This window comes from Crocodylus siamensis, chromosome 4, assembly GCF_052110815.1.
Source record: "Crocodylus siamensis isolate JL-2025a chromosome 4, ASM5211081v1, whole genome shotgun sequence".
Lineage (NCBI taxonomy): Eukaryota > Metazoa > Chordata > Crocodylia > Crocodylidae > Crocodylus > Crocodylus siamensis.
The window spans coordinates 124,436,100-124,463,500 of NC_143398.1; the positions used below are offsets into that span (position 1 = coordinate 124,436,100).

The 27,401-nt window shown below is 47.9% G+C and overlaps 1 protein-coding gene across 1 annotated transcript in view; it reads right to left on the minus strand.

Moving 5' to 3' along the window:
• Positions 1-27,401, minus strand: part of LMNTD1 (lamin tail domain containing 1) — a 119,643-nt gene that overhangs the window by 69,204 nt on the left and 23,038 nt on the right. The window contains exon 6 of the mRNA XM_090041116.1: positions 26,596-26,768. Coding sequence (XP_089897242.1) covers positions 26,596-26,768 — 173 coding nt within the window. The remainder of the gene's footprint in view (positions 1-26,595; positions 26,769-27,401) is intronic.

The following is a 27,401-nucleotide window of genomic DNA, read 5'->3' on the forward strand; positions in this document are numbered from 1 at the left end:
GGAATCCTCCCCCTCTTGTCACCTCTTCAACTCACCAGAGCTTCCCCGCACTTTGATAACTCCTGCCTGCGGCGCGGCTCTGCTCCTCCCGTCACTCACCACCGTTCCTGTAGCATCAAGGTCAGTCAGTGCCTGGGCTCCAGAATCCCTTTGTTCCCTCTGATCCTGAGTCAGGTCCTGCTTCCCCAGTCCTTCTCTCTGGAAGCTCTCTCTCTCTCTTGCAGAGCCACTCTGGTGCCCGAAAGCATCCCTCCTCCTCTCCATCTTATCCTCCGGAGTCTAGTCGCCATTGGCTCCTTAGGGCCGGGGGCCCGCCCCCCTCATGGTATAATTATTTCTGGCTGCCCCCGTTCCCTTAGCAACAGGGTCTCAATGGGGACCATTACAGTAAGGATTAAATTAATAATTACACTAGTAATAATAGTAATATTCATAAATGATAGAGCTATGTGAAGCTTCAGTCCTTGATTTGATTCAGCGGAGACTCGGCCTGATTCAGTGGTTGAATCTCTAAATCTGAATCAAATCAAAAGACCGTTTAATCTCTCCAAATCATATCAGAACCCTCTGAACTGATTCAGAAAGATTTGGCGATTTGGATATAGACACAGTTTTAAATGTTTAATTCTACATACCTCAAGGTAGCAGGCAGCTTGTGATTGCTGCAAAGTTGGGGCAGATGGAGCATCCCACATGAGCACAGAAGATCCCTAGTGTGCTCGGCAGCAGACTCGGAAGTGGACCAGAAGCAATTCTGGTCCACTTCTGGGTCCACGGGGGGCCCTTCCCATGCTCCCCTGGCTCGGCGACTGGTGTCTCCTGAGTCTGGGGGGGGCACCCAGGGTCCCCTTGTGCCTCATCGCTGAGCCTGGGGGTGGCAGAGGGGAGCCCCCGAGCTTGCTCAGTGGCGGACCTGGAAGTGGACCAGAACTACTTCCGGTCTACTTTTGGGCTCGCCACCAAGCATGTGTGGGGCCCTCCCACACTTGTAGAAAAAACATTTAAAGCCGTGTCTATGGCCAAATTGCTGATTCTCCGAATCAGCATCAAATCTTCAGATTCAGATTTGGCTGAATTGAATTGGGGACAGTGATCTGAATCAACAAATTAAATCACTGTCCCCAATTCAGGCAGAATCAGAATCAAATATGGCCCATTTCTCACACTCCTAATATATGATACATACATATGTACACTTACTCTAGTCCCTCATACATAATCCATTCATACATACACTCAGTCTTCCCCTCTCAGGTTTTAGCACCCAAGGCCTCTCCTTAGCAACTGGGGTGGAGGGCAAAGACACTCATTCCTGCATACTGACCATGTGTCAGCAAATGAACAAGCCCTCCACAATGGAAGATTTAAATGCAGATACTGCTGCAACCTTCAGACTGTCATTTGAGGCCTCAGCAAAGGCAAAGGCCCTCATCTCCCTCTTCCCTCCTGTATGGTGGCTCTTATTATTAGCTCCTTCTTCCCTGCATCTCTATTGACATCAACCCCTATGACCATAAGTGTGATTTAGTGATTTTAAATCAATGTTAATGTAAACAAATTCAAATCAATCACTCAATGAATCCTCAGTGGTGTTTGGGCAATGGCCCTCCCTTTTGCCCTGCCCTGCAGGGGTGCTTTATGCAAATGATAGGGGTACCACTTCCCAAATGGAGAGGAGGGAGCAGGGAGGAGACAACATGCTTTGCGAGGTTTTTTGCCACCAGGGATACACTCTGTCTTGTTGACTGATAGATATGTAGAAGTCCCTTCCATTGGCATTCTTCTAATATCTTCAGCCTTAACAGTATTCTCCAGTGCCAGAACAATTCTGGGGAATGACTAATATTATTGGTATGGTTTCCTCCTGAACATCTGAAATTACATCCTTATTAGAATTCACTGTTAGGGAGCTATCAGATATGTTATCTTTTCCTAATTTCCTATCTGTTTTGTTCCAGTGTTTCATAAGTATTTCAATGCGAACTACCTTTCCATTTTTTTTCTTCCCTTTCTCAGGGGTCATAGAGGGGTAGAATCTGGCTGTACTCTCCACACCTCTGGTATACATAACCCATACACTAAGAAACTCTTTTGCCTGTCTTGCAAAAGAGACAGCCTAGAGAAAATGCCCCATTCACACATCCCTGAAAAATCTGCACAGTACCATTTCCCTTAGTCATCTTTTTTCTTAGGTTTCTTCAATATGACGGTGAATCTCTGCCAATACCATTCGATCCTGCAGAAGTCACTATGTTCTTTGTGTTGTTTAAATTCTCATTTTTCACCCATGTCCTAATGTTTGGGATTTTATTTTGTTTGTTATTATTGCTTTCTTCTAAAACACCATGTAAAGTGATTTGTAATGTGTCAGAGAAAATGGCTCTCATTTTAAGTGTTCAATGACTCTCTTTCATTACCCAAGCTCATTAAATAATATCCATAACTTTCTTTTAACTCATCCCAGAGATCTTTCAAGACTAACTGTAACAGGAAAGGGCCTCACTCCCACTTCCTCATGCTGCAGACAGACACACCCACCCACCCTTCTTCCTGGTTACTGGCCATGTCTCAGGGAATGCACAAGTCCTGATGTCTCTTTCTCCCTAGCTCCCTCACCCTTGCTACAGTGCAGTTTTTCCCAGAATTCCCCTCCCTGGACAGATCTTCCTAGCCTTTTGCCATTGCTGCTTGCCACCTGGGCTGTGGCTGTTGGGCAAAAAATCTCTCCTTCCCCATTGCCTAAGAGAATGAGGACAGTCTCTGACCTCAGCCATTCACAGGCAAGATGCAGAGGGGTTTTGCCATCTTCCAGATGAAACCAGGCAGTATGGTTGATGTAGGATTTCAAGCTATATAGCTTGTTGTCTAAATAGCTCCCTCCCTGAATTCAACCAGGCATTTTGAAAGGAGTACTTTGCAAAACTTTGTTCTAAATAAATATTTAGGATAAAAAGCCTAGCCACGCTTTAAAAATAGACTTTTCATTTTATTAGAAAATGTCAAAAAGAAAGGGTTTCACAGCACAGCACTAAGAGCTCACCTACAACCTAAACTCACACACACGCACACACACACCCTTATTCCATATTCCATTCCATGCACACCCCTTCGAAACTGTTCACCCTACTCCCTTGCCAATGGCCATGTCCCCTCTCTCCCCCCCCCACTCCACTCAGCTAGTCCCGTTGATGTAAGAGTTCAAGCTAGGCAGCTTGTGGCAATTTTTAATAAGCTGGGCAGCTTCTGCTGAAGATTCACACACACACAAGTGTCTGTAAAACCTGGTATCTTCTTGAGCATATGCTTTACCACCTGAATACCAACTTCTCCAGATCATAGTGTGTTAACTGGGAACAGCTGGCAGTTTCTGAGAGTAGTTGGCACAGGGGAACATTCCTGGGACCTGTTGGTGCAGGGTCCAGCTTAACATACTGAATACCCTCATTGATGGTGCTCTGCAATGTTATTACCTTGTTATTACCTTACTTGGGCTCAGTTTAGTCTCCACCCACATACAAAGGAGCACTGTCATTTATGGGTGCTGGTAGGTACAGCAAAATAAGTAAAATGTAGTTTTGGTCTTAGGATGTAATGTGTCAGAAAAAATGGCCTCTCTCTCAGTTTAGGTCTCATTTGGATCTACATGCCCTCTCTTGCTACAGTACAGTGTTTCAGAGAACTCCCCTCCCTGGATAGGCCCTCCGAGCCTTTTCCCATTGCTGCTTGCCCCCACTCCTGCCACATGACTGGGGCTTCTCAAACAAAACAGCCTCCCCCCACCTTTGAACTCCTGTCTTCTAGCACTGCCGATGCCTACTGTTCAATCATATTTTCCTATATGGGACCTTCTATATGGGGCTTACAGACACCCCCACACAACACCCCCCCCACACACACTGCTTATCCTCTTATCACTGTTTCCCATGGCTGGGGGCTCCCTTTCAGCACTCCTGGTTTGTGCTGGCCAAGGTGCCCCCCTCACTCTTGCCCCATGCCTTGGAATTTGCTCTACTTCTTTTCACAAATTAAAAAGTTTTTCTACCAGCCACACAACCCAGCTTGCCTACTCCATGGTGGGCCCCACAATACAACTGACCACCCACACACACACTCAGACAGTCTCATTGATGTAGGAGTCCCATTGATGTGGGAAACAAGCAGGAGGAACTTACCCTCCTGCTAGCTGACACCAACCCTGACATAGTGGGGATCATTGAAGCGTGGTGGGACCCAATGCATGACTGGGAGGTGAATGTCAAGGGATATAGGCTGTACAGGAGGGACAGGATAGGAAGGCAAGCTTGGGGAGTGGCACTCTATATTAAGGAGGAATACACAACCTTGTCAATTAGCAAAGAATCAGAGGAGGGGCACTCTGAAGTCCTTTGGGTTAGAATACAAGGCAGTCAAGGGGAAAGAGACTTAACAGTGGGGGTCTACTACAGACCTCCCAACCAAGGGGAAGAGCTCGACCAGGAATTCTTAAGTCAGCTCATGGAGGTAGTGAAGTCAAAGGATGCAGTCGTCATGGGGGACCTGAACTTTCCAGACATCTGCTGGGAAGAGCAGTCAGTCAGGTCTGACCACTCACGTAGGTTTCTAGCCAGAATGCAGGACCTCTATCTAACCCAGGAGGAGCACAGCCCCACCAGCGGAGATGCCTTGTTGGACCTGGTGCTGGCCACGGGTGACGACGTGGTGAGGGGGCTGCGGGTGCTTGACCACCTGCACGACAGTGTTCATTACCTGCTGGAATTCACCATCCAGTGTAAGGTGGCAAAGGCCTGCAGCAAGGCAGCAGCCCTAGATTTCAGGAGGGTGGACCTCAATGAGCTAAGGAGAATAGTCAGGAAAGCAATAAGGTCCCGGAGGGGAGGGGAGCCAGGTGTCCAAGGCGAGTGGTTGCTCCTTAAGGAGACGATCCTCCAAGCCCAAAGGGAGGTAAACCCAACACGGATCAAAGGGAGCAGGAGGGCACATAAGCCCCCATGGCTCACCAAAAGCATCCGGGAATGTCTCCTAGCTAAAAGGGAGGCATAAACCCAATGGAAGGGAGGGGCCGTCACCAGGGAGGACTATACTGCAGTTGCTCAGGGATGTAGGGGGGCAGTCAGGAAGGCCAAGGGGGAGATAGAACTGGGACTAGCTTCCTGGATCAAGGACAAGAAGTCCTTTTTTAAATATATAGGGGGCAAAAAGAAGGTTCTGGGTAATGTGGGGCCCCTGCAGGACACGCTAGGAAATTTGGTTGTCACACCAGACAACAAAGCCAACATATTTAACGATTTCTTTGCCTCCATTTTCCTAAGCAGGGACCAGAACAGTTACCCCCCCTGTGGGCTCCCCTTAGATACCAGGGGAGGTGCACCTAGGCCAAGGGTTAGTGAGGAACTAGTTAGGGAACTTCTGGAAGGACTGGATGTATTCAAATCAGCTGGTCTGGATGCTCTCCACCCTAGAGTACTGAGGGAATTGGCTGAGGTCATTGCGGGACCCCTGCTTTATGAGCACTCATGGTGCTCTGGTGTGGTGCCAGAGGACTGGAAGAGGGCCAATGTGGTTCCCATCTTCAAAAAGGGGAAGAAGGAGGACCCTGGAAACTAAAGGCAAGTTAGTCTTACTTTGATCCTGGGCAAGCTTTTTGAGAAAATTATGCTGGTACATATCCACAAGGGGCCAGCAGGGGAGATTATGCTTAGGGGCAACCAACACGGGGTCATTAGTGGCAGGTCCTGTCAGACCAACCTGGTGGCGTTCTATGATCAGATGACCAAATTCTTAGATGCAGGGGTAGCAGTGGACATAGTCTTCCTGGACTTTTGGAAGGCCTTCGACACTGTCTCACCGAGTTTTCATTAAGAAACTGGGGGAACTGTGGTGTTGACACCCACACAGTCAATTGGGTCGCCAACTGGCTGGAGGGCCACACCCAGAGAGTGGTGGTGGATGGGTCATATTCGAATTGGAGGGATGTGGGCAGTGCAGTTCTACAGGGCTCGCTCCTTGGGCCTGCACTGTTCAACATCTTCATCAGTGACTTGGATGAGGGGGTAAAAAGCACCCTGTTCAAATTTGCTGATGACACTAAGATGTGTGCAGGCTGGAAGGGAGGAATAGGCTGCAATCAGACCTAGACAGATTACAGGGGTGGGCGGATGAGAATAGGATGGGATTCAGCACCAACAAGTGCAAGGTGATGCACCTGGGGAGGAACAACTGGCACCATACCTACATGCTGGGGAACTCCCTTCTTGTCAGTATAGAGGCAGAAAAGGATCTTGGAGTCGTCATTGACTCCAAGATGAACATGGGCCAGCGGTGTGGGGATGCAGTCAGGAAGGCCAACCGTACCTTGTCATGCATCCACAGATGCATCTCAAGCAGGTCCAAGGAGGTGATCCTCCCCCTCTATGCGGCACTGGTCAGGCTGCAGCTGGAGTACTGTGTCCAGTTCTGGGCGCTGCACTTCAAGAGGGATGTGGACAACAAGGAGAGGGTCCAGAGGAGGGCCACTCACATGATTGGGGGCAGCAGGGCAGGCCCTATGAGGAGAGGCTATGGGACCTGAACCTGTTCAGCCACCACAAGACAAGGCTGAGAGAGGATCTAGTGGCCTGTAACAAACTAGTCAGAGGGGACCAGCAGGCACTGGGGAAGTCCCTGTTCCCCCAAGCACTACCAGGAGTGACCAGGAATAATGGTCACAAGCTGGCAGAGGGTAGATTTAGGCTAGATATCAGGAGGCGCTACTTCATGGTCAGGGCGGCTAGGATCTGGAACCAACTTCCAAGAGAAGTGGTGCTGGCTTTTACCCTGGGGGTCTTTAAGAGGAGGCTAGATGCACACCTTGCTGGGGTCATTTGACCCTGGTATTCTTTCCTGACATGGCAGGGGATTGGACTCAATGATCTGCTCAGGTCCCTTCTGATCCTAGAAAATATGAAACTATGAAACTATGAGTTTAGCCCGGGCTGGAAGCTTGTTGCCCATGGCTAAGCCCCTGCTATACCCCCTTCCCTCCCCCACCCTTACCACCAGGCCCCTGATCCAGCTGACAGTGTGCGTGGATGATGTGACTGTGTTCCTGGCCAGCCAGAAGGACATGAGGGCCCAGGTGGACTGCCAGCACACCTATGAGCACGCTTCATCAGCCTGCATCAACTGGGGTAAGAGAGGCACCTTCCTGTTCGGGGCATGGGCTGGCTCACCCCTCCTGGACTTGCTGGGGAGCCTCGCCTAGTGCTGGGAAAGCCTCAAAACCCTGGGGTTGTTCCTGGGGCCACCAGCTCTTGCAGCCCGCAACTGGGAGGACCTTGTGGAGGGGATGGAGGCCTGCCTGCAGTGCTAGCACTGGCACTTGCCTGCCCTTTCCTACCATGGCCAGGTCCTCATCACCAACAACCTGGTGGCCACGACTTTGTGGCACCAGTGCACTGTGCTGGACTCCCTGCTGGAGCTGCTCAAGAGGCTGAAGCAGCTCCTGGTGGGGTTCTTTTGGGACAGACGCCACTAGCTCTCATGAGTTGCCCTTTACCTGCCCACCATCGAGCGGGGCTAGGGCCTGACTGACCTGGCCAGCAGGGTGGCCTCCTACCACCTACAAGCCCTCCAGCGGCTTCTGTAGACTGAGGGCCACCTCCCAAGGTGGCAGCTGCCGTGCCGGTTCCTGCACTGAGTGGGGGAGCCTTGGCTTTGACTAGGAGCTGTTCATGCTGGACCTTACCTTCCTGAATGGGTCCTCCCCCATTCTACCTCAGAATGGTGCGGGGCTGGCGGGCCGCCTTCCACCTTTGTCCCCAGGCCAGGCACCTGCGGTTCCTGCAGCTGCTTTAGGAGTCCCTGATCTACAACCTGGCCCTGCAGCATGTGGTGCCATTCTGGCCTCTGCCAATCTCATGGCTGCCATCATTAAGGTACACACCATCCACCTGAGGCAACTCCTGGACCCCTTTCAGTTGGGCTGGCTGTCAGCTGAGAGCTTGGCCTCCTGGCTGGCCGCCTGGCTGGCCTTGCACTCCATCCACATGGTGGGCTGGCTTCTACTAGCCATTAGGGTTGCCCTCCTGATGGAAGTGGCAACCACCCCAGAAAGCTACCTTCAGGTGTACCGGGCCCTCCCCATTGCGGACGCTGTGGGCGACGTCTTTCCTGTGCTTCCAGTCATCCCAGTGGTGGCCAGTGAGCTGCCTAACTGGCCTGACACACTGCTGAGGCTCCCCATGCCCACAGACAGCAATACGGGCAGCCCCTTCGGTACACTGCCTCTATGCCTGGGTGGTGTGCACCCAGCATGACCAGGTGCTGGCCAGCCACCCCAACACCATGTGGCAGCGGAGCCTGATGCTGCTGGGGGCCCCAACATGGCATGCACTATACAAGGCACCCACCACCAAGAAGGGTGGCAACCTCCAGTAGAGATTGGTGCGTGGCATCCTGACCTCTGGCATCTTTGCACGCCACCTGGACCTGCTGGCCTCGGCAGCCTGACCCTTCTGCCCAGAGACAGTGGAATAGAACATTTTTCACACCTTCCTCAACTGCCCCCAGCTGTGGCTGCTTTTTTCCGCCCTCATCGTGCTGCTTCAGGTGCTGGGCTGGGACTTCTCAGAGTATGCATACATCTGTTCTTTCCCATACAGGGTGACCAAGTGGAGCGTGGTTGGCCTGGCCAACTTCCTGGTGGGCCAGGCTGAGATGGCCACCCTGAAGAGCCACCAAAACCAACTTGCCGGGACTGAGATGGATGATGCCCTGCAGTTTTTCCACCTGTTGGTGTGGGCCCGACTCTTGCTCAAATTCGAGTATGCAGTCCTCCAACAGACAGTGCCCACCTTTGAGGAGTGTTGGGTCATTGAGGGGGTGCCTCTTGTTAAAAAGACATAGACTAGACTGTGCGGGCAGGCCTTGCAGGCCATGAGCCCAGACTTGTCCTTGAGGCCCAGACCTTTGGACCATCCTGTAGTGTCTTTACTGCCCCCCATTTGTCACCCTCCCTGGACTAAATGTTTTTAAAAGTCAAAGTCTTTCTTTCTTTCTGTCTTTTTTTTCTTTCAAGATGCCCGCTGACAGGAATATCTGCTCAGAGCTCTGAGTGCTTCTCCCTGTTTTGTGAACATTTCTCCTTCTCTTGTTTTGTTTTCCCTCCCCTAAAGTCTGACCCCTTTTCCACTGTAGTTCTTCACTTTCATTACTTTTCCTTGCCTTTTTTCCCCTTCTCCCAGCCCTTTCCCCTGCAGTCACCCTCTCTCCCCCTCCTCAGATTTTTTTTGTTTTTCTCCCTTCCCTTCCCCTGCCACATTGCTTACCCTTCTCTCTCCCCTGGGGTTAGTTTGTTTGTTTCCAGTTTCTTTGTTCCTTGCTGGGCAGAGGGCTGCCCTCCCCTCACCACTCTGGTTCCTCGCAGGGTTAACCCTTCTTTCACTGGAATGGCTGAAGGAAGCTTCCAGAAGTTTACTGCTGGGGCTTCACCTGGTCTGGACCAGAGCTTTGGTCTCTGGCTTCATGCCCCTCCCTCCATTGGAGTGAAGGAGTGTAATGCTGCTGTGGGGGCATTTATAGGCTGTAAGCATGTCCTGTATGCTGCCTGGGTGAGTTCAGTCTCCATCAGCTTCCTCAGCTCCCCTGCTTTAGTGAATGAGGTTGTGGTTGCATGGGTGTCAGTCAGGGGTGTTTTTTGCCTCTCAACGCCTCTAGACACATCAGCCATTTGTGTGGTAGCCTCGAACATGCCTCCATTTCTCTAGGATGATGACCTCACTAACTGCCTGCGCTCTTATGGCATGGTTACAAGGCCAGTCCATAGACTGCTGCTTGACAGCAAGGTCCCTGAACTCCAGCATGTCCTTCCTGTCCTTTAAAAGGCAGCTGTTCATGCTGTTTAACAGGGAGGGTCGGGGTTTGCCTCAGTCCTTGTCCTTCATGATTGATAGGCAGTGGTACAAGGTCTACCTCACCACTGGGGACACCTCATGTCCTCGCTGTGTTAGCAGGTCCCACCTGGTTACCCAATGCTCAAAGAAGCCAGCCACATCAGAGCCTCCTGCAGCTGTGCCTGATGGTGGCTCATCCACCTCTGGTGCGGCAGCTCTGTCAGGTGGTGGGGAAGGGCCTTTCTCCCAGTTCTCCCCCATTTCATGGGAGTCAGTTGGCTCTGTGCCAGTGGACCTGGCCTTCCCTTTCCCTCCCCCCTCAGGGGAGGATTTGTCTCCTCCTGCTGGGATGGGCAAGTCCCAGAAAAAAAAGGGGTCTCCTAAAAAGACCTTGTTACCACCACTTCAAGGGCAGATGAGGTTTGTGAACAGGGCTTCGTCTTTCTGCCTGCCTCCTCGGCATCCCCCCCAGACCCTGTGGTTCTCAGGGGTGATTTGGGAGTGGGGGAAGTGGTGCTGGGGTCCAATAGCCCTCCCACCACCTCTCAGCTCCTTGAGGATGATGAGGTTGATATGGAGGTTGGACCCTCTGGGAGCCACAAGAGGCTCCAGGAGCAAGAATGCCTGACCCATGAGAGTGCTCCACCCAAGAGATCAGGGACTGATTTACCCTCCTAGGCCTCCTTGGAGCACGCTGCTCCCACAGGGTTTGATGCTGAGGATCCTGGTGAGGAGACAAGTGCTCCTCCCTGGACTTGGTGGCTCTCAGTGCCTGATGTGTACAGCTCCTCCTCCTTGGGGTCAGAATTTTACTCTGCCTCTGAGGACAAGTTAACAGAAGTCCTGCCTCAGGAGGGGGCATACTCTGATTTAGCTAAGGTGCCCCCTCAATAGGGAGTGTTCCCACCTGTTCCTGCTTCTAAGGAACCTCCCTGTGTTGGTTACTTAGTTGAAAGCCTTGTTAAGTTTCTTGACTAGACAAAGCACCACTGAAGGTTTACACAACATACACAGAAATGGTTCCCAGAACTGGAGACATTTGTGCTGTCTGTTAAGGCTGAAGCTGCAGTGCTGCACTCCACTGCAGGGATGCAGCGATATAGTTTTCACTTAAGTAAGCTTGTGGGTGATGTTGGGCACTTGTTGAGAGCAGCACCTGCTGGCAAGCTGTAGGCCTTTTTCTTTCCCTGTCTTTCATACTTGCTCCTCTCTGCTATTCCTCTCTGTTCCCTTGGCTTTGCCTGTCCCTCCTTTTCTACACCCTTCATGCGTGGCTGCCACAATCTTTGGTTCACTCAATGCCAACAGCTTCAGAGACCATGTGAAGCAGATGGCACTGTTTGATTTCCTGTGTCAAAAAAAAATGGACTTCACCTTTCTGCAAGAAACCCCTACTGCACCTTTCTGCAAGAAACCCATACTAAGCAGCTAGTCAAGCCAACTGGCATGCCACCTGGAAGGGCCATACTTTCCTGAGCCATGGCACCTCTCTCAGTGCAGGAGTCACAATCCTCTTATTACCACAGCTACTGCCTGACTCGGTGGTAACCCAAGAGGTTGTCCCTGGCCGCCTGCTCACTGCTCATATCACATAGGCACATCACCTCCTCCCGATTAATATCTATGCACCCGCTTTTGGGGGAGAATGGACAGCCTTTTTTGAGACCCTGGCTGAATTTTAAGGAGTGCAGCTGACGAGAACCTTCTCCTCCTGGGTGGGGACTTTAATTGCACGGTCAACAAATGGCATGACCAGAATGGGCCAGAACCCCATCTGTCTTCAGCCTGGTGGCTGCAGACAGTTTTGGAGGCAGGGGACCTCATGGATGTCTGGTGCCATTTCCATGCTGACTCCAAGCAATACATCAACTGTTGGTGGGATTGCCATGGCATGCCTTGACTGCTTCAATGTCACCAGGCATAGCCTGCTGGTCCTGCATGGCAGCTACATTATTACATCCAGACTCTTGGATCACAGTCTTATTTGCTGCAAGCTGAGTCTCCTTGGCAGAGCACGTTCCCGGGCACCCTACTGGTGCTTTAACACCGGCTTGCTGCAAGATGCTCACTTCTGTGAATGCTTTGCCTATTTCTGGTGGACATGGGAGACTGAGAACCACCTATTCCTCCTAGAAGGAATGGTGGGATGTGGGGAAAGCACAGATAAGAGCTTTCTGCCAGCAATACACACAGCTGGCAATGAGTGAGCTCTGCTGCCGTGTCTGGGGTTGGAGGGGATGTAGCACTGCTTGACGTGACCCTATGTGATGCTGGCAGACACACAGAAGAAGCACCTGTGGGAGCTGGCAGAGGGCACAGCCTGAGGTGTAAGGATTTGTGCCCACTGCCAAGAGGTGGCAGAGGCTGATACCCTGACCCTGTTCTTTTTCAACTTGGAAAAGTGATGGGCCCTGCAGAAAATCCTTGACCATCTCAAGACTCCGGACAGACAGCTACTCAAGGATTCTGTAGCCTTCTATCAAGACCTGTATGTGGCTGAACCGCTCTGCCCAGAGTCCAGTAAGAGCTTACTTGATGGCCTTCCCAAGCTGTACCCAGTAGTGGCCGAAGAACTTGAGTGAGAGCTGTCCCTGGAGAAACTCATGATTGCAGTGGGATGCCTCACTGTGGGCAAAGCTCCAGGACTCGAAGGGCTGCCCACTGGGTTTTATAAGACCTCTCGCCTCTCCTTGGCCCCTGCCTCTTGCATGTGTTTCATGAGAGCCTCACCCTGCTTCCAAAGACAGGGGACCTCAGATGCATTAAGAACTGGCAGCCGGTATCCCTTCAGTGTGGTGACTACAAGATTCTGGCAAAAGCCTTAGCCAATCAACTGGGTACTGCCATAGCCTCAGGCAGGACCATCCAAGATAATCTGTTCCTGCTTTGTGGCCTGGTGACAGCCACAGACCTCTTTGGACTGAATGTCTGGTTTATCTCCTTGCACCAAGAGAAAGCCTTTGATAGGGTCAGCCACAACTACCTTTTTCAGACTCTGGATGCCTTTGGTTTTGGACTGGTCTTCACCTCTGCCCTCCAGGTACTGTACCGAGATGTCTTCAATCTTTTGAAAGTGAACATTGTGCTCCATTCCTGGCTCACAAGGGCATCTACCAGGGCTGTCCCCTCTTAGGAATGCGGTACACTCTGGCCATCGAGCCCCTGCTTCATACACGGTGACAGTGTCTGACTGGCCTCATCTTCCATTGACCTCTGATTTGGTCGGCAGCCCACTGGTTAGGCTGACGGCACATGCAGATGATCTGACCATTCTCTTCAGCACCCAGAGTGATGTCCAGTTGCTGGTGGACTGTCAGCATGCTTATGAGCATGCTTCCTCAGCTTGGATTAACTGGCATTAACTGGCCTAAGAACAATGCAATTGGTGCAATCGGTGCATGGACCAAACATCCCCCCCCAGACCTGCCTGGGGGTCTCACCTGGCAGTGCGAGGGCCTTAAAGCTCTGGATGTGCTCCTTGGCCCATCAGTCTTCCCAGCACAGAATTGGAAAGGCCTTAGCAAGGAGGTGGAGGCACGCCTGCAGCAGTGGCGTTGGTGCATGCTCAGCCTCTCCTACCATGTGAACAATTTGGCAGCCGCAACATTATGGCACCGGTGTGCCATGTTGGATCCCCTCCCACAATTACTCAAACAGCTTCAAAAACTGCTGGTGGACTTTTTCTGGGACGGACACCATTGGCTCCCCCAAACTGTTCTCTATCTGCCTATGGCTGAGGGAAACCAGGGCTTGGTTGACCTGGTGAGTAGAGTGACTGCTTTCCACCTGCAGGCTCTTCAGAGACTCCCTTATTGTGAAGACTGCCCTCCCTGGCAGCAGCTGGCCTACGTGTTTCTGCACCAGGTAGGAAACCTCGGGTTTGACCGAGAACTCTTTCTCCTGGCTCCTGCCCTCCTGGACTGGGGCACCATTCTGCCCTTCTACCGCAGACTGGTGTGGCCCTGGCAAACTGTCTTCCACCTCCAACACCAGGCCAGGCATCTGCAATTTCCATAGTTGCTGCAGGAGCCACTTGTCTACAACCTGGCCGTGCAGCACAGACTGTCAAGCCTCAGGTCTGATAGCCTCACTGACTCTCTCATCCAGTCACATACATTCTGGCTAGGCTACCCTCTTGATCTGGACCAGTCAGACTGGCTGTCAGCTGAGAATCTGGCTGCTCAGTTGGGCATGCATTCAGTCCACTGCACCACCCATCTCTTGAGGAATGTGTAGGCCACCCTCCCAGTGGAGGCAGTGGCTGCCATCGAGGGACATCCCTGCTGGAGATACCTCTGGAGAGCCCTTTCCACCACTGCTCATTGTCCCACCTATGGATAGCGACCTGGGCAGTGGACCTGGTATCTTATTAACTCTTTCTGTGCCTCCTGACAGTGATGCCGGGATTCGCTTTGACATGCTTCCCCAGAAAGCCCTGTACATATGGGTGGTTTGTGCCCACCACGCTCATGTCCTTGCCACTTGACCTGACACAATGTGGAGGCGGCACCTAGTGGCACTAGCACTCACAGCAGCTCACCCTGCATGGCGCACAATCTAGAATCTACCCATTGCTGAACGGACTGGTGACCTCCAGTGGCAGTTGCTGCATGGGACACTGGCCACCGGCACTCTCGTCTGCCACATGGACCCAACTGCATCAGTGGTCTGTTCTTTTTGCCCAGGGGAGGTAGAAGAGGATTTATTCCATGCCTTCCTCAGGTGTGCCTCCGGCTGCTGCTGCTCTTTGCTGCCCTTGGCACCTCGTTTGAAGCACTAGATTTGGACCTCTTGGAGACCACCTATTTGTTTTCTTTCCCATACCAGGTGGCAGATGGGGGTATCATCTGCCTGGCCAACTTTTTGCTTGGTCAGGCTAAGACGGCCATCCTCAAGAGCCACAGGAACCGGCTCATTGGGGCCAGCTCTGATGAAACCCTGAGATTCTTTTAGTTCTTGGTCCAGGCATGCCTGACACACTGGAATTTGAATATGCAACTCTCCAGTGGACAGTACCCACCTTCCAGGCATGTTGGGCCATTCAAAGGGTGCTCTGTAGCGTTGAGGGCATCCATTTAATCTTTGCACTGTGATTCTGCTGCCCTTTCAAGGGTCTGAGCAGATTGTTGTTGGACTAACTGTTTTTGGGTTGTTTTTAGATTGTGAGGGCAGAGCTTGCAGAGCTTGCAGGCCATAGCCCTAGGCTTTGTCTGTTATACCTGGGTCCTTCTGTGGGCAGTTATTTATTTATTTTTGTTGGATTTTTACCCCCCTTTTCCCTGGCTACAAATAAATGTAGATTAGAAATTAGGAGAAAGCTTCTAACTAGTAGCAGATTAAAATTTTGGAACAGTCTTCCAAGCAAGGTGGAGGCTAAGAACTATATGTGAAGAGGAACTTTAACGGTTAAGAAGATTGGAAGTCTCTGCATGGAAAATCAGACATGGCAGGAAAGGCAGGAATTCAGATTGCAAATTGGGGTGTAGCACCCAGCTGTCAATTATAGTGAATGATAGTGTTCTGGACAAATTGGTATGCTTTCCTTTGTGATTGATGGTGAGGAACATTTACTTGATCTTCATCTGGTGTCATCTAATCTATTTAAGAAAACAAGTGACTTTGTTCTCCTTGCTGCTGCTGTAGTCCCTTGTTTGACCTTTACCCTAATTTTATATTTGGCTATTTTACCTTTATTCCAGAATGACATTAGTGTGTGTGCAGAACCTCATTTACAAGGGCATATGTTATTACAAGCCTGTCTGCAGTAGGTCGGTGTCTTAAGATAAAAAATTGGAGTTTGATTCTAAAAACATTATTTGTGTTCACTACAATTTACATGAGCAGCCCCACTTGCTTCAACAGTCGCTAGGACAATTTATGAAAGTAAGTGCTTCTTAATGTGAGCAAAGGATGCAGAATAGACTTTGTGTGATCTGTTCGGAACAAATGGAGGAAAAGGGGAAAAATAAGAGAGAACAATAATGATTTGGCTTGACTTCATACAGAAAGGGGCTATAGTAAGGTTCCTTTTTTTTTACCAAAAACATGCATTGAATTTTTCCCTTTCTCCCTGCCTTTCATTCTCCATTTGCCACCCAAAGTTTAATTAGTGTTTCTCAGCAACAGTAGATGTGAAGAAATTCTGATTGACAAAACTTGTTTTTGGATGAGACTTCAAAGTGCTTGCTTCATCATACATGCCCAGACTATTTTTTAACTCATTGCAAAGTTCCTTTCTTAATGCTCTGATAGAGCATAATTTAGGCAACAACAAAAAGCAGCAAACAACCATGGTGATGCATTTCTGGGGAGAATGGGAGATGCATGGAACTGCATAATTGAACTTGAACAAGGCTGAGATGGAACTTGTTAGCTGTGGCAGTAACTGCTTCCTTCTCTTAGATCTTGGATGGAGAAAAATGGGGATACTCTGGAGTGTCAAACAGACAGGAATACACTTAGGCAGCTAGACACTAAACAAAATAGGTATTTCTTCTTAGTTAGGTAAATGAAGCAAGAATTGAAAATGATGGCACATGAATAAAAATCAAAATGTTTAGATGGGTCAATAGTTGAAGAAAATTGTGATGAAGACCCAATAAGACGAGGTGAACGAACAGCATGACGCCAAGTGAAATGTTAGGTTCCTAAATGCCCAGTGCAAGGAAAAGATGTTCAGATTCTTTAGTACTTTCTGAATTAACTCAGGGTATGTGCAGCTGTTACATTTAGATTGACCTAACTAGGGTTGGGTTAATCTAAATGTCCATCTATGCATCTGCTTACTTGAGGAGGTGAATTAACTTAAATTGGGAATGGGTTAACCTGATCTATCAAATACCTATATATGTTTTGGAGTGCAGCCCCTGTGGCTAGGAAAGCCAAGCTGCTCACCCTAGCTCCAGGTTTGTGCTTTTCCTACCCCCTGACCTCTACTGGGCTTTTTGTATAGCCCCCAACCCCCACCTCCCCACAAACCCTTAATCCCACTAAATTCCCCCTGGACCCACCAACACTCCCGCCTGCCCCTGCATCCACCATGAATTACTTACACCTGTTGCCCTGTGTGGTTCCTGAGGGTGCACACACTTCTTCCATTATACATTCACACATTTTAAAGTAAGCTGTGTGACTGTAGATTGGATGCCGATGTACACACCTTAAAGAATCAAAACCAACACCTAGCAATTACTGTGGACAGCTCAGTACTATGTGTAGCTGTAGTCAAAAAGGGGGAAAATGGAATGGGATAGAAAATAATATAACACCATTTCCTTTCCTGGAATATTATGTGGTAGTAATATCACTGTGACAAAAAGGACAGAGCAGCTATGCAAGGGATAAGAGTAGTGAGATGGAAGGAAAATATGCTATAGGAAATAACACTTGAATGATCTTAGCTTAAAACTGAAATATGGTTCATTGCCTATATTAGAAACAGCACTGACACAACATAAAATTAGTAAATCTAATTTCTAAACAAATAATCAAAGAACGCGAGACAGTATAGTATGTGAAGTTTATCTAGGTCCTTAGAACTGAACTAGTTTGGTATAATAAAATTAACTATTCTGGAAGAAACACAAAAGGCCTATGAAATCATTCGTTTCTTTGACTCAAAGATGTGGCCCCATCAACTTTGGAGAGAATACTGACACAATTTATATATACTAAATATGAAGCCAATGTATAAAAGACACATTGATTTAAAAATTCTGCAAAGGGAAAAACAAATGAAAAGTTAGTGGCATTGATTCCTATAAAGCTCTCATTAGGCCTGTGTTTCCATGATTCCTCTGTGCCTTTTCTGCACAGGATTGCTCTCCTGAACTGTGAAGCCTCATGAAACTAGTTACTCATGCAATTGTGGATTCCAGTTATACAATGTACAGTTTATAAGTTTGCTGGTTAATAATTTTATAATGTGAAAAAAATAACCAGCTAGCTCTGTATTTCAAAATGATTAGTTAGTAATCATTGTTAGTAATAATCTCCAGCAGTATACATTTATAAACCTGCCTAAAATGATTGTAATTTTTTTGTAATAAAATAAGAATTATTCTTACATTTTCCTATTAATTTATGGAAATAATCCTGCAGCAAAATGTATCTCAAGAATATTTATCAGAGGAAAGACTAGCTATGGCTCTTATATTTAATATTTTATTTGAGATCATGAGTATTGTCATCTTGCCTGTCAGCATACAAAGGAATAATTTCATAATTCATTGTTACAGACAATTGCAAAGGAACTCTAACTAAACTGTTCTTTTCTCCCATGCTCCCAGTGTGTAAGAAAATAAAACCTTCAGGAAGTCAGATATGTGAAGAGTTGGGGGAGAGAAATAAAGAAACCTATTTAACAATTTCTTTGCCTACATTTTTCTGAGCAGGGACCGGGTCACCCCCCCCCTCCACTGGGACCCCCAAAGGTCCCAGGGGAGACGCACCCAGGCCTAGGGTCAGTGAGGACCTAGTCAGAGAACTTCTGGAGGGACTGGACGTATTTAAATCACCAGGTCCTGATGATCTCCACCCCACTGTGCTGAGGGAATTAGTAGAGGTCATAGTAGGACCCCTGGCATGGCTTTACGAGTACTCATGGTACTCTGGCATGCTGCCAGAGGACTAGAAAAGGGCCACTGTGGTTTCCATTTTCAAAAAAGGGAGGAAGGAGGACCCAGGAAACTATGGGCCAGTCAGTCTTACCTCAGTCCTAGGTAAGCTTTTTGAGAGAATTATCCTGGTGCATGTCCGCGAGGGGCCGGGGGGGAGGTTATGCTTAGGGGCAACCAACACGGGTTCATTAGAGGCAGGTCCTATCAGACCAACCTAGTAGCCTTTTATGACAAGGTCACAAAATCCTTAGATGCAGGGGTAGCAGTGGACGTAGTCTTCCTGGACTTTAGGAAGGCCTTCGACACTGTCTCTCACCCCATTCTCATTAAAAAACTAGAGGACTGTGGTGTTGACACCTACACAGTCAAATGGGTCACTAGTTCGCTGGAAGGCCACACCCAGTGAGTGGTGGTGGACGGGTTATTTCGACCTGGAGGGATTTGGGCAGTGGGGTTCCCCAGGGCTCGATCCTTGGGCCCCCACTGTTCAACATCTTCATCAGTGACTTGGACAAGGGTATAAAAAGCACACTGTTCAAATTCACAGATGACACTAAGATGTGGGGATAAGTGGGCACACCAGAAGGGAGGAATAGGCTGCAGTCAGACCTGGACAGGTTACAGGGGTGGATGGATGAGAACAGGATAGGTTTCAACACTGACAAGTGCAGGATACTGCCCCTGGGGAGGAAGAACCAGCAGCATACTTACAAGCTGGGGAACTCCCTTCTTGTCAGTGCAGAGGCAGAAAAGGATCTTGGAGTTATTATTGATGCCAGAATGAACATGGGCCGACAATGTGGGGAAGCGGTCAGGAAGGCTAACTGTATCTTGTCATGCATCCACAGATGCATCTCAAGCAGGTCCAAGGAGGTGATCTACCCCCTCTATGTGATACTGGTCAGGCTGCAGTTGGAATACTGCGTCCAGTTCTGGATGCCATACTTCAAGAGGGATGTGGACACCATGGAGAGGGTCCAGAAGAGGGCCACCCACATGATCAGGAGTCAGCAGGGCAGGCCCTATGAGGAGAAGCTAAGGGACCTGAACCTGTTCAGCCTCCACAAGAGAAGACTGAGGAGGGATCTAGTGGCCATTTACAAACTGGTCAGGGGGGACAAGCAGGAATTGGGGGAGTCCCTGTTCCCCCAAGCACTACCAGGAATGACAAGAAATAACAGTCACAAGCTGGCAGAGGGTAGATTTAAGCTAGATGTCAGGAGGCGCCACTTCACTGTCGGGGCAGCTAGGATCTGGAACCAACTTCCAAGAGAAGTGGTGCTGGCTCCTGCCCTGGGGGGTTTTAAAAGGAGGCTGGATGAACACCTTGCCAGGGTTGTTTGACCCCAGTACCCTTTCCTGCCATGGCAGGGGGTCAGACTTGATGATCTGCTCAGGTCCCTTCCGACCCTACCAACTATAAAACTATGAGTTGGACCAACTTTCTTTGAAACACATACTCAGAGTTTCCACACTCTGAAAGTACTGGATAAAGGCATAAGGGACTATCTTCATGGGTCTAGAGCCCAGGTTCAGTTTGTGATTATATTAGAATCTCAGTTTTCAATTTAAAAAATAAAATAAAATAAAATCGAATTGCTTCAGTCCCTCATGGTTGTAAGGGTGGGGGAAGCTTGGAAATTTAAGCCAACTACTATCCCAGTAGCAATGTCTGCCTGAGTATTCAAGCAGACTAGAAAAATAGTTCAGAGGTGACGCATGTTATGCTTTTCAATGAGATTTTAATTTCAAAACCTATTGTTTGGAGGACCTTGCCAAATTCATCCCAACAAAAGATTCAGGGTATGGGGAGAGAAGAGCAAAGATGTCCTGTCCCTCCTACTCAAGCAGACAGACTTTGGCCACTAAGATAAGTAGTTTGGGAGACTCTTACCTTCTGCCTCCCAAGTTAAGGGTGCCCTGTTTTCACTCCCTAAGAGGGATAAGCAAGCTCTAGACTGCTGCCCCTTGCTCTCTGGGCGGGGAAGAGTAGAGGTCCCCTGTCTCCTGTCATTCCACTTGGAGTGGATCTCACACTGAGATGTGCCTAGACCAGTGGTTTTCAATCTCTTAGGCACCCCTCGGAAAATGTCAGCTTTTAGCTTTCACTTGTTTCTTAACTAAGGAAAAATAGAGCAATTCTTATATTACAAAGAATTCAGAAACACCACAACAGGGCACTTGACACTTTTTTGACACTATAGATTTCTATTTGAAATCTCTGGGTTTATCCTGTGAATTATGTGTGGGTGTTTGCACACCTACCAGTTCTAAAATGGCACATTTAAAAATTTCATGGAACCCTGGCTGAGAATCACTGGCCTGGATCATCAGATGCCTTGATCCATCTCTCCATGTAGACAGGCACTACCAGCTTTCTTGATAACAGAGGATGTTGGCTCTCTTGATCTAGGCTGGCTGATAGTCTCTAATGAAATCTCCTTTGGAATGTGTCTGCTGAGAATGTTGTCGCTCAAGTGCTGGGTGGATTTGAGGGCTTCAAAGGAACAGTGCAAATGGGGTAGATTCCAATTACTCTAGTAGTACCCCTAGAGTCCAGCCAGATGGTTAATAGGGGTGTGTGAAATGGGCCATAGACAATTTGGATTTGGCCTAAATTGGGGACAGTGATTCAGTTTGTTGATTTGGATCACTGTCCCCAATTCGATTCGTCTGAATCTGAAGATTTGATGCTGATTTGGAGAATCAGCCATCACAGCTTTAACACAGTGTCCCAGGGAGACAGTCACCGGGACCGGTAGGACATGGATCCCTTCACGTTAGGATAGGGGATGAGGCTGACCCACTCTGACAAAGAAAGCCCTGAAACCAGGGAAAACTTGCCAGTTTCAGGCCAGGAAGAGTGGGACGAGCCGTGCTGGGAAGAGCCACCCGTGCAGTTTGTAAGCCATGCTTACTTCCAGCTGGAGCTGGCATGAGTGGCTGACATCATCATAGAATTCCACCTGGCCAAAATAAAAGCCGGCACTGGCAGAGATGCAGGAAGACCAGGGGAAAGAGCCGGCGAGGAAGGCACTCTCCACGCCAAGCGTAGGCAGCACCAGCGTGCAGCCAAAGACCTGGCATAAGGAAAGGAAGAGAGATCCTCAACAGGAAGGAGGACCCAGAGCAACATCAAAGGATGGCTCGAGCCACAGGCATGGGGGCTGTGAAGGAGGAGGGCTTGCTAGCCTATTCCCTCAGTTTTTTGTGTTTCTTTTTTTTGTCTTTTCCATTGTCATTCTTTTGGGTTTTCTTTTCCTTTTGCTGTGGCCAGGGTGTGGGCAGTGCTCTGAGAGAATGGAGCAGCCTTAGACCCATGGCAGGCAGCTGGCTGGCCATGAAGAAACACTGGGAGGCCAGGGCGAACCAGCTGTGCAGGCAACATGAAGAGCTAGGACTGGTGCAACTGGAGGACAAGCTACACAAAGACCAACCAACTTGTCCTGGAGGTTGGTGTATGAAAGGGGTGTGGGGGAGGCAGAAGCCCCCAGATACCTGTCAGGAGGCATGACCTACCTGGGAGAGTCCCCAGAAGGGGAACCCACCACTGAAGATTCAATCAAAGTCATGGCAGGAAAATTTCTGGGCTTTCCCTGGGGTGATTGAGTACCCCTCCAGAGATCACAAGACCCCACGCAATGCCCAACACCGGGTGCACGTGCTAAGGCAGCATGTGAGCATATCCTAGAGGCCAGACAGGCACACAGCTTTAAATGTCTTTTCTACATACCTTGAGGTACCAAGTGTGGCTCGTGCATACTGCAATTCTGGGGCAAATGGAATATCCCACAGGAGTGTTGGGGGGGGCACGTGCTCAGCAGCAAACCCAGAAGTACTTCTGGTCCACTTTTGGGTCCACTGGGGAGCATGCAGTGGACCCCCCCATGCCCCTTCAGTTTGGCAATGGGCTGTAGCAGGACCCTGGGTGCTCCCCCAGACCCAGGAGGCACCAGCCACCAAGCTGCAGGGAAGTGGGGGGGGCCCTGAAGCGCTCCCCAGTGGACCCAGAAGTGGACCCCCCATTCTCCTGTGGGGCGCTCCATGCACCCCAGCATCACAGTATTCCGGAGCCGCCTGCTAGCTTGTGGTATGTAGAAAAAACAGTTAAAGCTGTGTCTATGTCCAAATCATTGAATCTTTCCAAATATCTCTGAATCAATTCAGAGGGTTCTGATATGACTTGGAGAGATTAAAGGGTCTCCTGATTCATTTCAGATTCAGAGATTTAGCCACTAAATCAGGACAAATCTCTGCCAAATCAAATCAGGGATTGAAGCTTCGCACACCCCTAATGGTTAACACCATGGGGAAGTAGGCAAATCCACCTTTATGCCTGTAAAGCATAGCAGAAAGGGTCCTCTGAGCAGGTAACAACAACAATACTAATAGTAGTAACAGACCTAGAAGTAACAGACCATAAGGGTATGATAGCAAAGAGTAGGTTATGGAGAACATGCAGCCCAAAGAAGTGAATGCTGGTTTCAAAGAGGCTCAGAACAAGTCTGCAGGATTGTAATTGGACATCCTAGTAAGCTGGAGCCAGATAAATTTGGGTTAGACCTGATGGTTTTTTTGCTATATTCTCTATCTGTATTCATCTCTACATTCCTGTTATACTATCACAGAATTAGGATGACTTCAGGTACACCTTGGAATCAGAGCTCTATCCTGAAATGTTTTGAGCTACCAAGCCTTGATCTGGTATAAGCATGTGATTAATTTTAAGTCCATGTCCACGATGAGATAATTCATATGTTTAAAATTAAGCGTATAAGCAGATACTTTTCTGGATCAAGCCCAGCATGCTCAATTCCTTGTAGGATTAAACTATTAGATATTGAAAAAGATTTACTAAAACAACTTCCAAAGGTGGTTTTGAAAATAAGAGATTCACACTTTTACTATTACCATTGAAAGACTATACAGGCATACCTCGTTTTACTGCACTTCGCAGATACTGTGTTTTTTACAAATTGAAGGTTTGTGGCAACCCTGCGTCGAGCAAGTCTATCGGCGCCATTTTTCCATCGGTGCCATTTTTCCAACAGCATTTGCTCACTTCGTGTCTCTGTGTCACATTTTGGTAATTCTCGCAATATTTCAAACTTTTTCATTATTATTATATTTGTTATGGTGATCTGTGATCTTTGACATTACTATTGTAATTGTTTTGGGGCGCCACGAACCGCACCCATATAAGATGGCGAACTTAATCGATAAATGTTGTGTGTGTTCTGACTGCTCCACCGACCAGACGTTCCCCCATCTCTCTCCCTCTCCTCGGGCCTCCCTATTCCCTGAGATACAACAATATTGAAATTAGGCCAATTAATAATGGCTTCTAAGTGTTCAAGTGAAAGGAAGAGTCGCACATCTCTCACTTTAAATCAAAAGCTAGAAATGATTAAGCTTAGTGAGGAAGGCATGTCGAAAGCCGAGATAGGCTGAAAGCTAGGCCTTTTATGCCAAACAGTTAGCCAAGTTGTGAAGGCAAAGGAAAAGTTCTTGAAGGAAATTAAAAGTGCTACTCCAGTGAACACACGAATGATAAGAAAGCGAAACAGCCTTATTGCTGATATGGAGAAAGTTTTAGTGGTCTGGATAGAAGATCAAACCAGCCACAACATTCCCTTAAGCCAAAGCCTAATTCAGAGCAAGGCCCTAACTCTCTTCAATTCTATGAAGGCTGAGAGAGGCGACGAAGCTGCAGAAGAAAAGTTTGAAGCTAGCAGAGGTTGGTTCATGAGGTTTAAGGAAAGAAGCCGTCTCCATAACATAAAAGTGCAAGGTGAAGCAGCAAGTGCTGATGTAGAAGCTGCAGCAAGTTATCCAGAAGATCTAGCTAAGATAATTGATGAAGGTGGCTACACTAAACAACAGATTTTCAATGTAGACTAAACAGCCTTATATTGGAAGAAGATGCCATCTAGGACTCTCATAGCTAGAGAGAAGTCAATGCCTGGCTTCAAAGCTTCAAAGGACAGGCAGACTCTCTTGTTAGGGGCTAATGCAGCTGGTGACTTTAAGTTGAAGCCTGTGCTCATTTACCACTCCGAAAATCCTAGGGCCCTTAAGAATTATGCTAAATCTACTCTGCCTGTGCTCTATAAATGGAACAACAAAGCCTGGATGACAGCACATCTGTTTACAACATGGTTTACTGAATATTTTAAGCCCACTGTTGAGACCTACTGCTCAGAAAAAAAGGTTCCTTTCAAAACATTACTGCTCATTGACAATGCACCTGGTCACCCAGGAGCTCTGATGGAGATGTACAACGAGATTAATGTTGTTTTCATGCCTGCTAACACAACATCCATTCTGCAGCCCATGGATCAAGGAGTAATTTCCACTTTCAAGTCTTATTATTTAAGAAATACATTTCGTAAGGCTATAGCTGCCATAGATAGTGATTCCTCTGATGGATCTGGGCAAAGTAAATTGAAAATCTTCTGGAGAGGATTCACCGTTCTAGATGCCATTAAGAACATTCGTGATTCATGGGAGGAGGTCAAAATATCAACATTAACAGGAGTTTGGAAGAAGCTGATTCCAACCCTCACGGATGACTTTGAGGGGTTCAAGACTTCAGTGGAGGAAGTAACTGCAGATGTGGTGGAAATAGCAAGAGAACTAGAATTAGAAGTGGAGCCTGAAGATGTGACTGAATTGCTGCAATCTCATGATAAAACTTTAACGGATGAGGAGTTGCTTCTTATGGATGAGCAAAGAAAGTGGTTTCTTGAGATGGAATCTACTCCTGGTGAAGATGCTGTGAACATTGTTGAAATGACAACAAAGGATTTAGAATATTACATAAACTTAGTTGATGAAGCAGCGGCAGGGTTTGAGAGGATTGACTCCAATTTTGAAAGAAGTTCTACTGTGGGTAAAATGCTATCAAACAGCATCGAGTGCTACAGAGAAATCTTTTGTGAAGGAAGAGTCAATCAATGCGGCAAACTTCATTGTTGTCTTATTTTAAGAAATTGCCACAGCCACCCCAACCTTCAGCAACCATCACCCTGATCAGTCAGCAGCCATCAACATCGAGGCAAGACCCTCCACCAGCAAAAAGATTACTTCTCACTGAAGGCTCAGATGATGGTTAGCACTTTTTAGCAATAAAGTATTTTTTAATTAAGGTATGTACATTTTTTTTTAGACATAATGCTATTGCACACTTAACAGACTACAGTATAGTGTAAACATAACTTGTATATGCACTGGGAAACCAAAAAATTTGTGTGACTAGGTTTATTGCGATATTCGCTTTATTGCGGTGGTCTGGAACCGAACCCGCAATATCTCCGAGGTATGCCTGTATTAAGAAAATTAATTCCAGGTCTTTCTGCACTCAGGTTGATCTGATTCTTCATAGTTATAGTTTTTGAGCCTTTGTCAGACAATTTCTTTCCTTTGTGTTTGAACCTTTCCAAACATTTGACAGTCACCTTAGTTGTCAAACACACACTTAATCCTTTTAAATCTTTCCTGATATGTCAGTCTCTTCAGACTTTTAATTACACTGTCACTCCCTTCTGAATTCTTTCAGGTTGTCAACAGCTGTCTGGAGATGAAGTACCACAATTAAACACAGGATTCTCACCAGTGCCTAATTAATCATTCATCATTAGTAGAAGGGTCTCTTTGTGCACTCTCTCTCTAAGTCATTGTACATTTTTCTTACTTCCTAAAACCAGTCAATCCTAATAGCAAATGGTGCACAGCAACATTTTCTGATTAAAAATAAAAGCAAAAAAAAAACCAACACTTCTTTCCCAAATGTGTTTGTGGCAGATAAGTCTGTAATGCAAGTGATCACAGAGGCATAACTGGATGTTTGAGTGCCCTAGACAGCAACCACACGTAGGTCAGTGTCAGTGGTTGCACTGCTGGTGGTACAGCTGCTGCTGGCTTTGCACTCCCTGAGGATCCATGCCTGGGGTTTGTATCCTGCTATCCTCCTTTGTTACACTACTGGGTCACATACACGTAGTATACGTGAAGTCCTTCTGAAATATCTCTCAGAAATTTTGCTAACTGTTCCTCTAGCAGGGAAAAAAAATGTCTTTGCCTGCCAGTGTAATTGTTCTTCAACTCACCTGGTGCTGGGTCAGGTTTTGCTGACTGACACCTGGACTGTCTACACAGACTGCTGCCATCATTGCCCATGGTTAATGGTCTAACCAGGGAGAAGTGAGGGTGAGTAGAAGAGTTTGGACTTCGGCACCAAGAATTCTGTGTTGGGAAAAGGGTTGCTGGGGCCTTGTTTTCTCTGTAAACAGAAAAACAAATGAAGCTGTTATGCATATTTTGTTTCAGTGGGGAGAAGCATTAGCAGTAGGAACTTTCCCCATGCTGTGGTAAGGAAAAGCAATGGTAGATTTACCTGCCTTTGACCTGAACTGAGTCATTTCAGCCTGTGATCTGAGGAGGTTGCTGACAGCTGATCTATAATTTTACCAAACATTGACCATTTACACTGAAGTTTTTTACATAACCTTTCTGCCTCAGGTTGAATCTACCTCAGATAGAATGTACTCTGGGAAGTCTGAGCAAAACCGACCCAATCACTTCCAAGAAAAAGGCTAGTGACGGTGGATTAGCCAATGTTTTTGAATTGTCTCTAGTAGGAAGTTGCAAGTTAGCAAGGGAATTATTCTGAGGAAATAGCTCTTTGGCCATACTTGTGAAAATCTGTCCACGTTGGCCAAATCATGCAAAAAGATTTCTGTCATTAGGACACATGCAGTAGAATGAATGCAACTGATATGCCCTGAATTTCAAAACATTTCAACTCCTTTGCATGTGTTGTCATTCTTCAATGAGCTTGCTTCAGGAACAGCAATAACCAAAACTCTGGAGAGACCATGGAATAAAAACGGCCAAGGCTGCTGTTCCCCTTCAA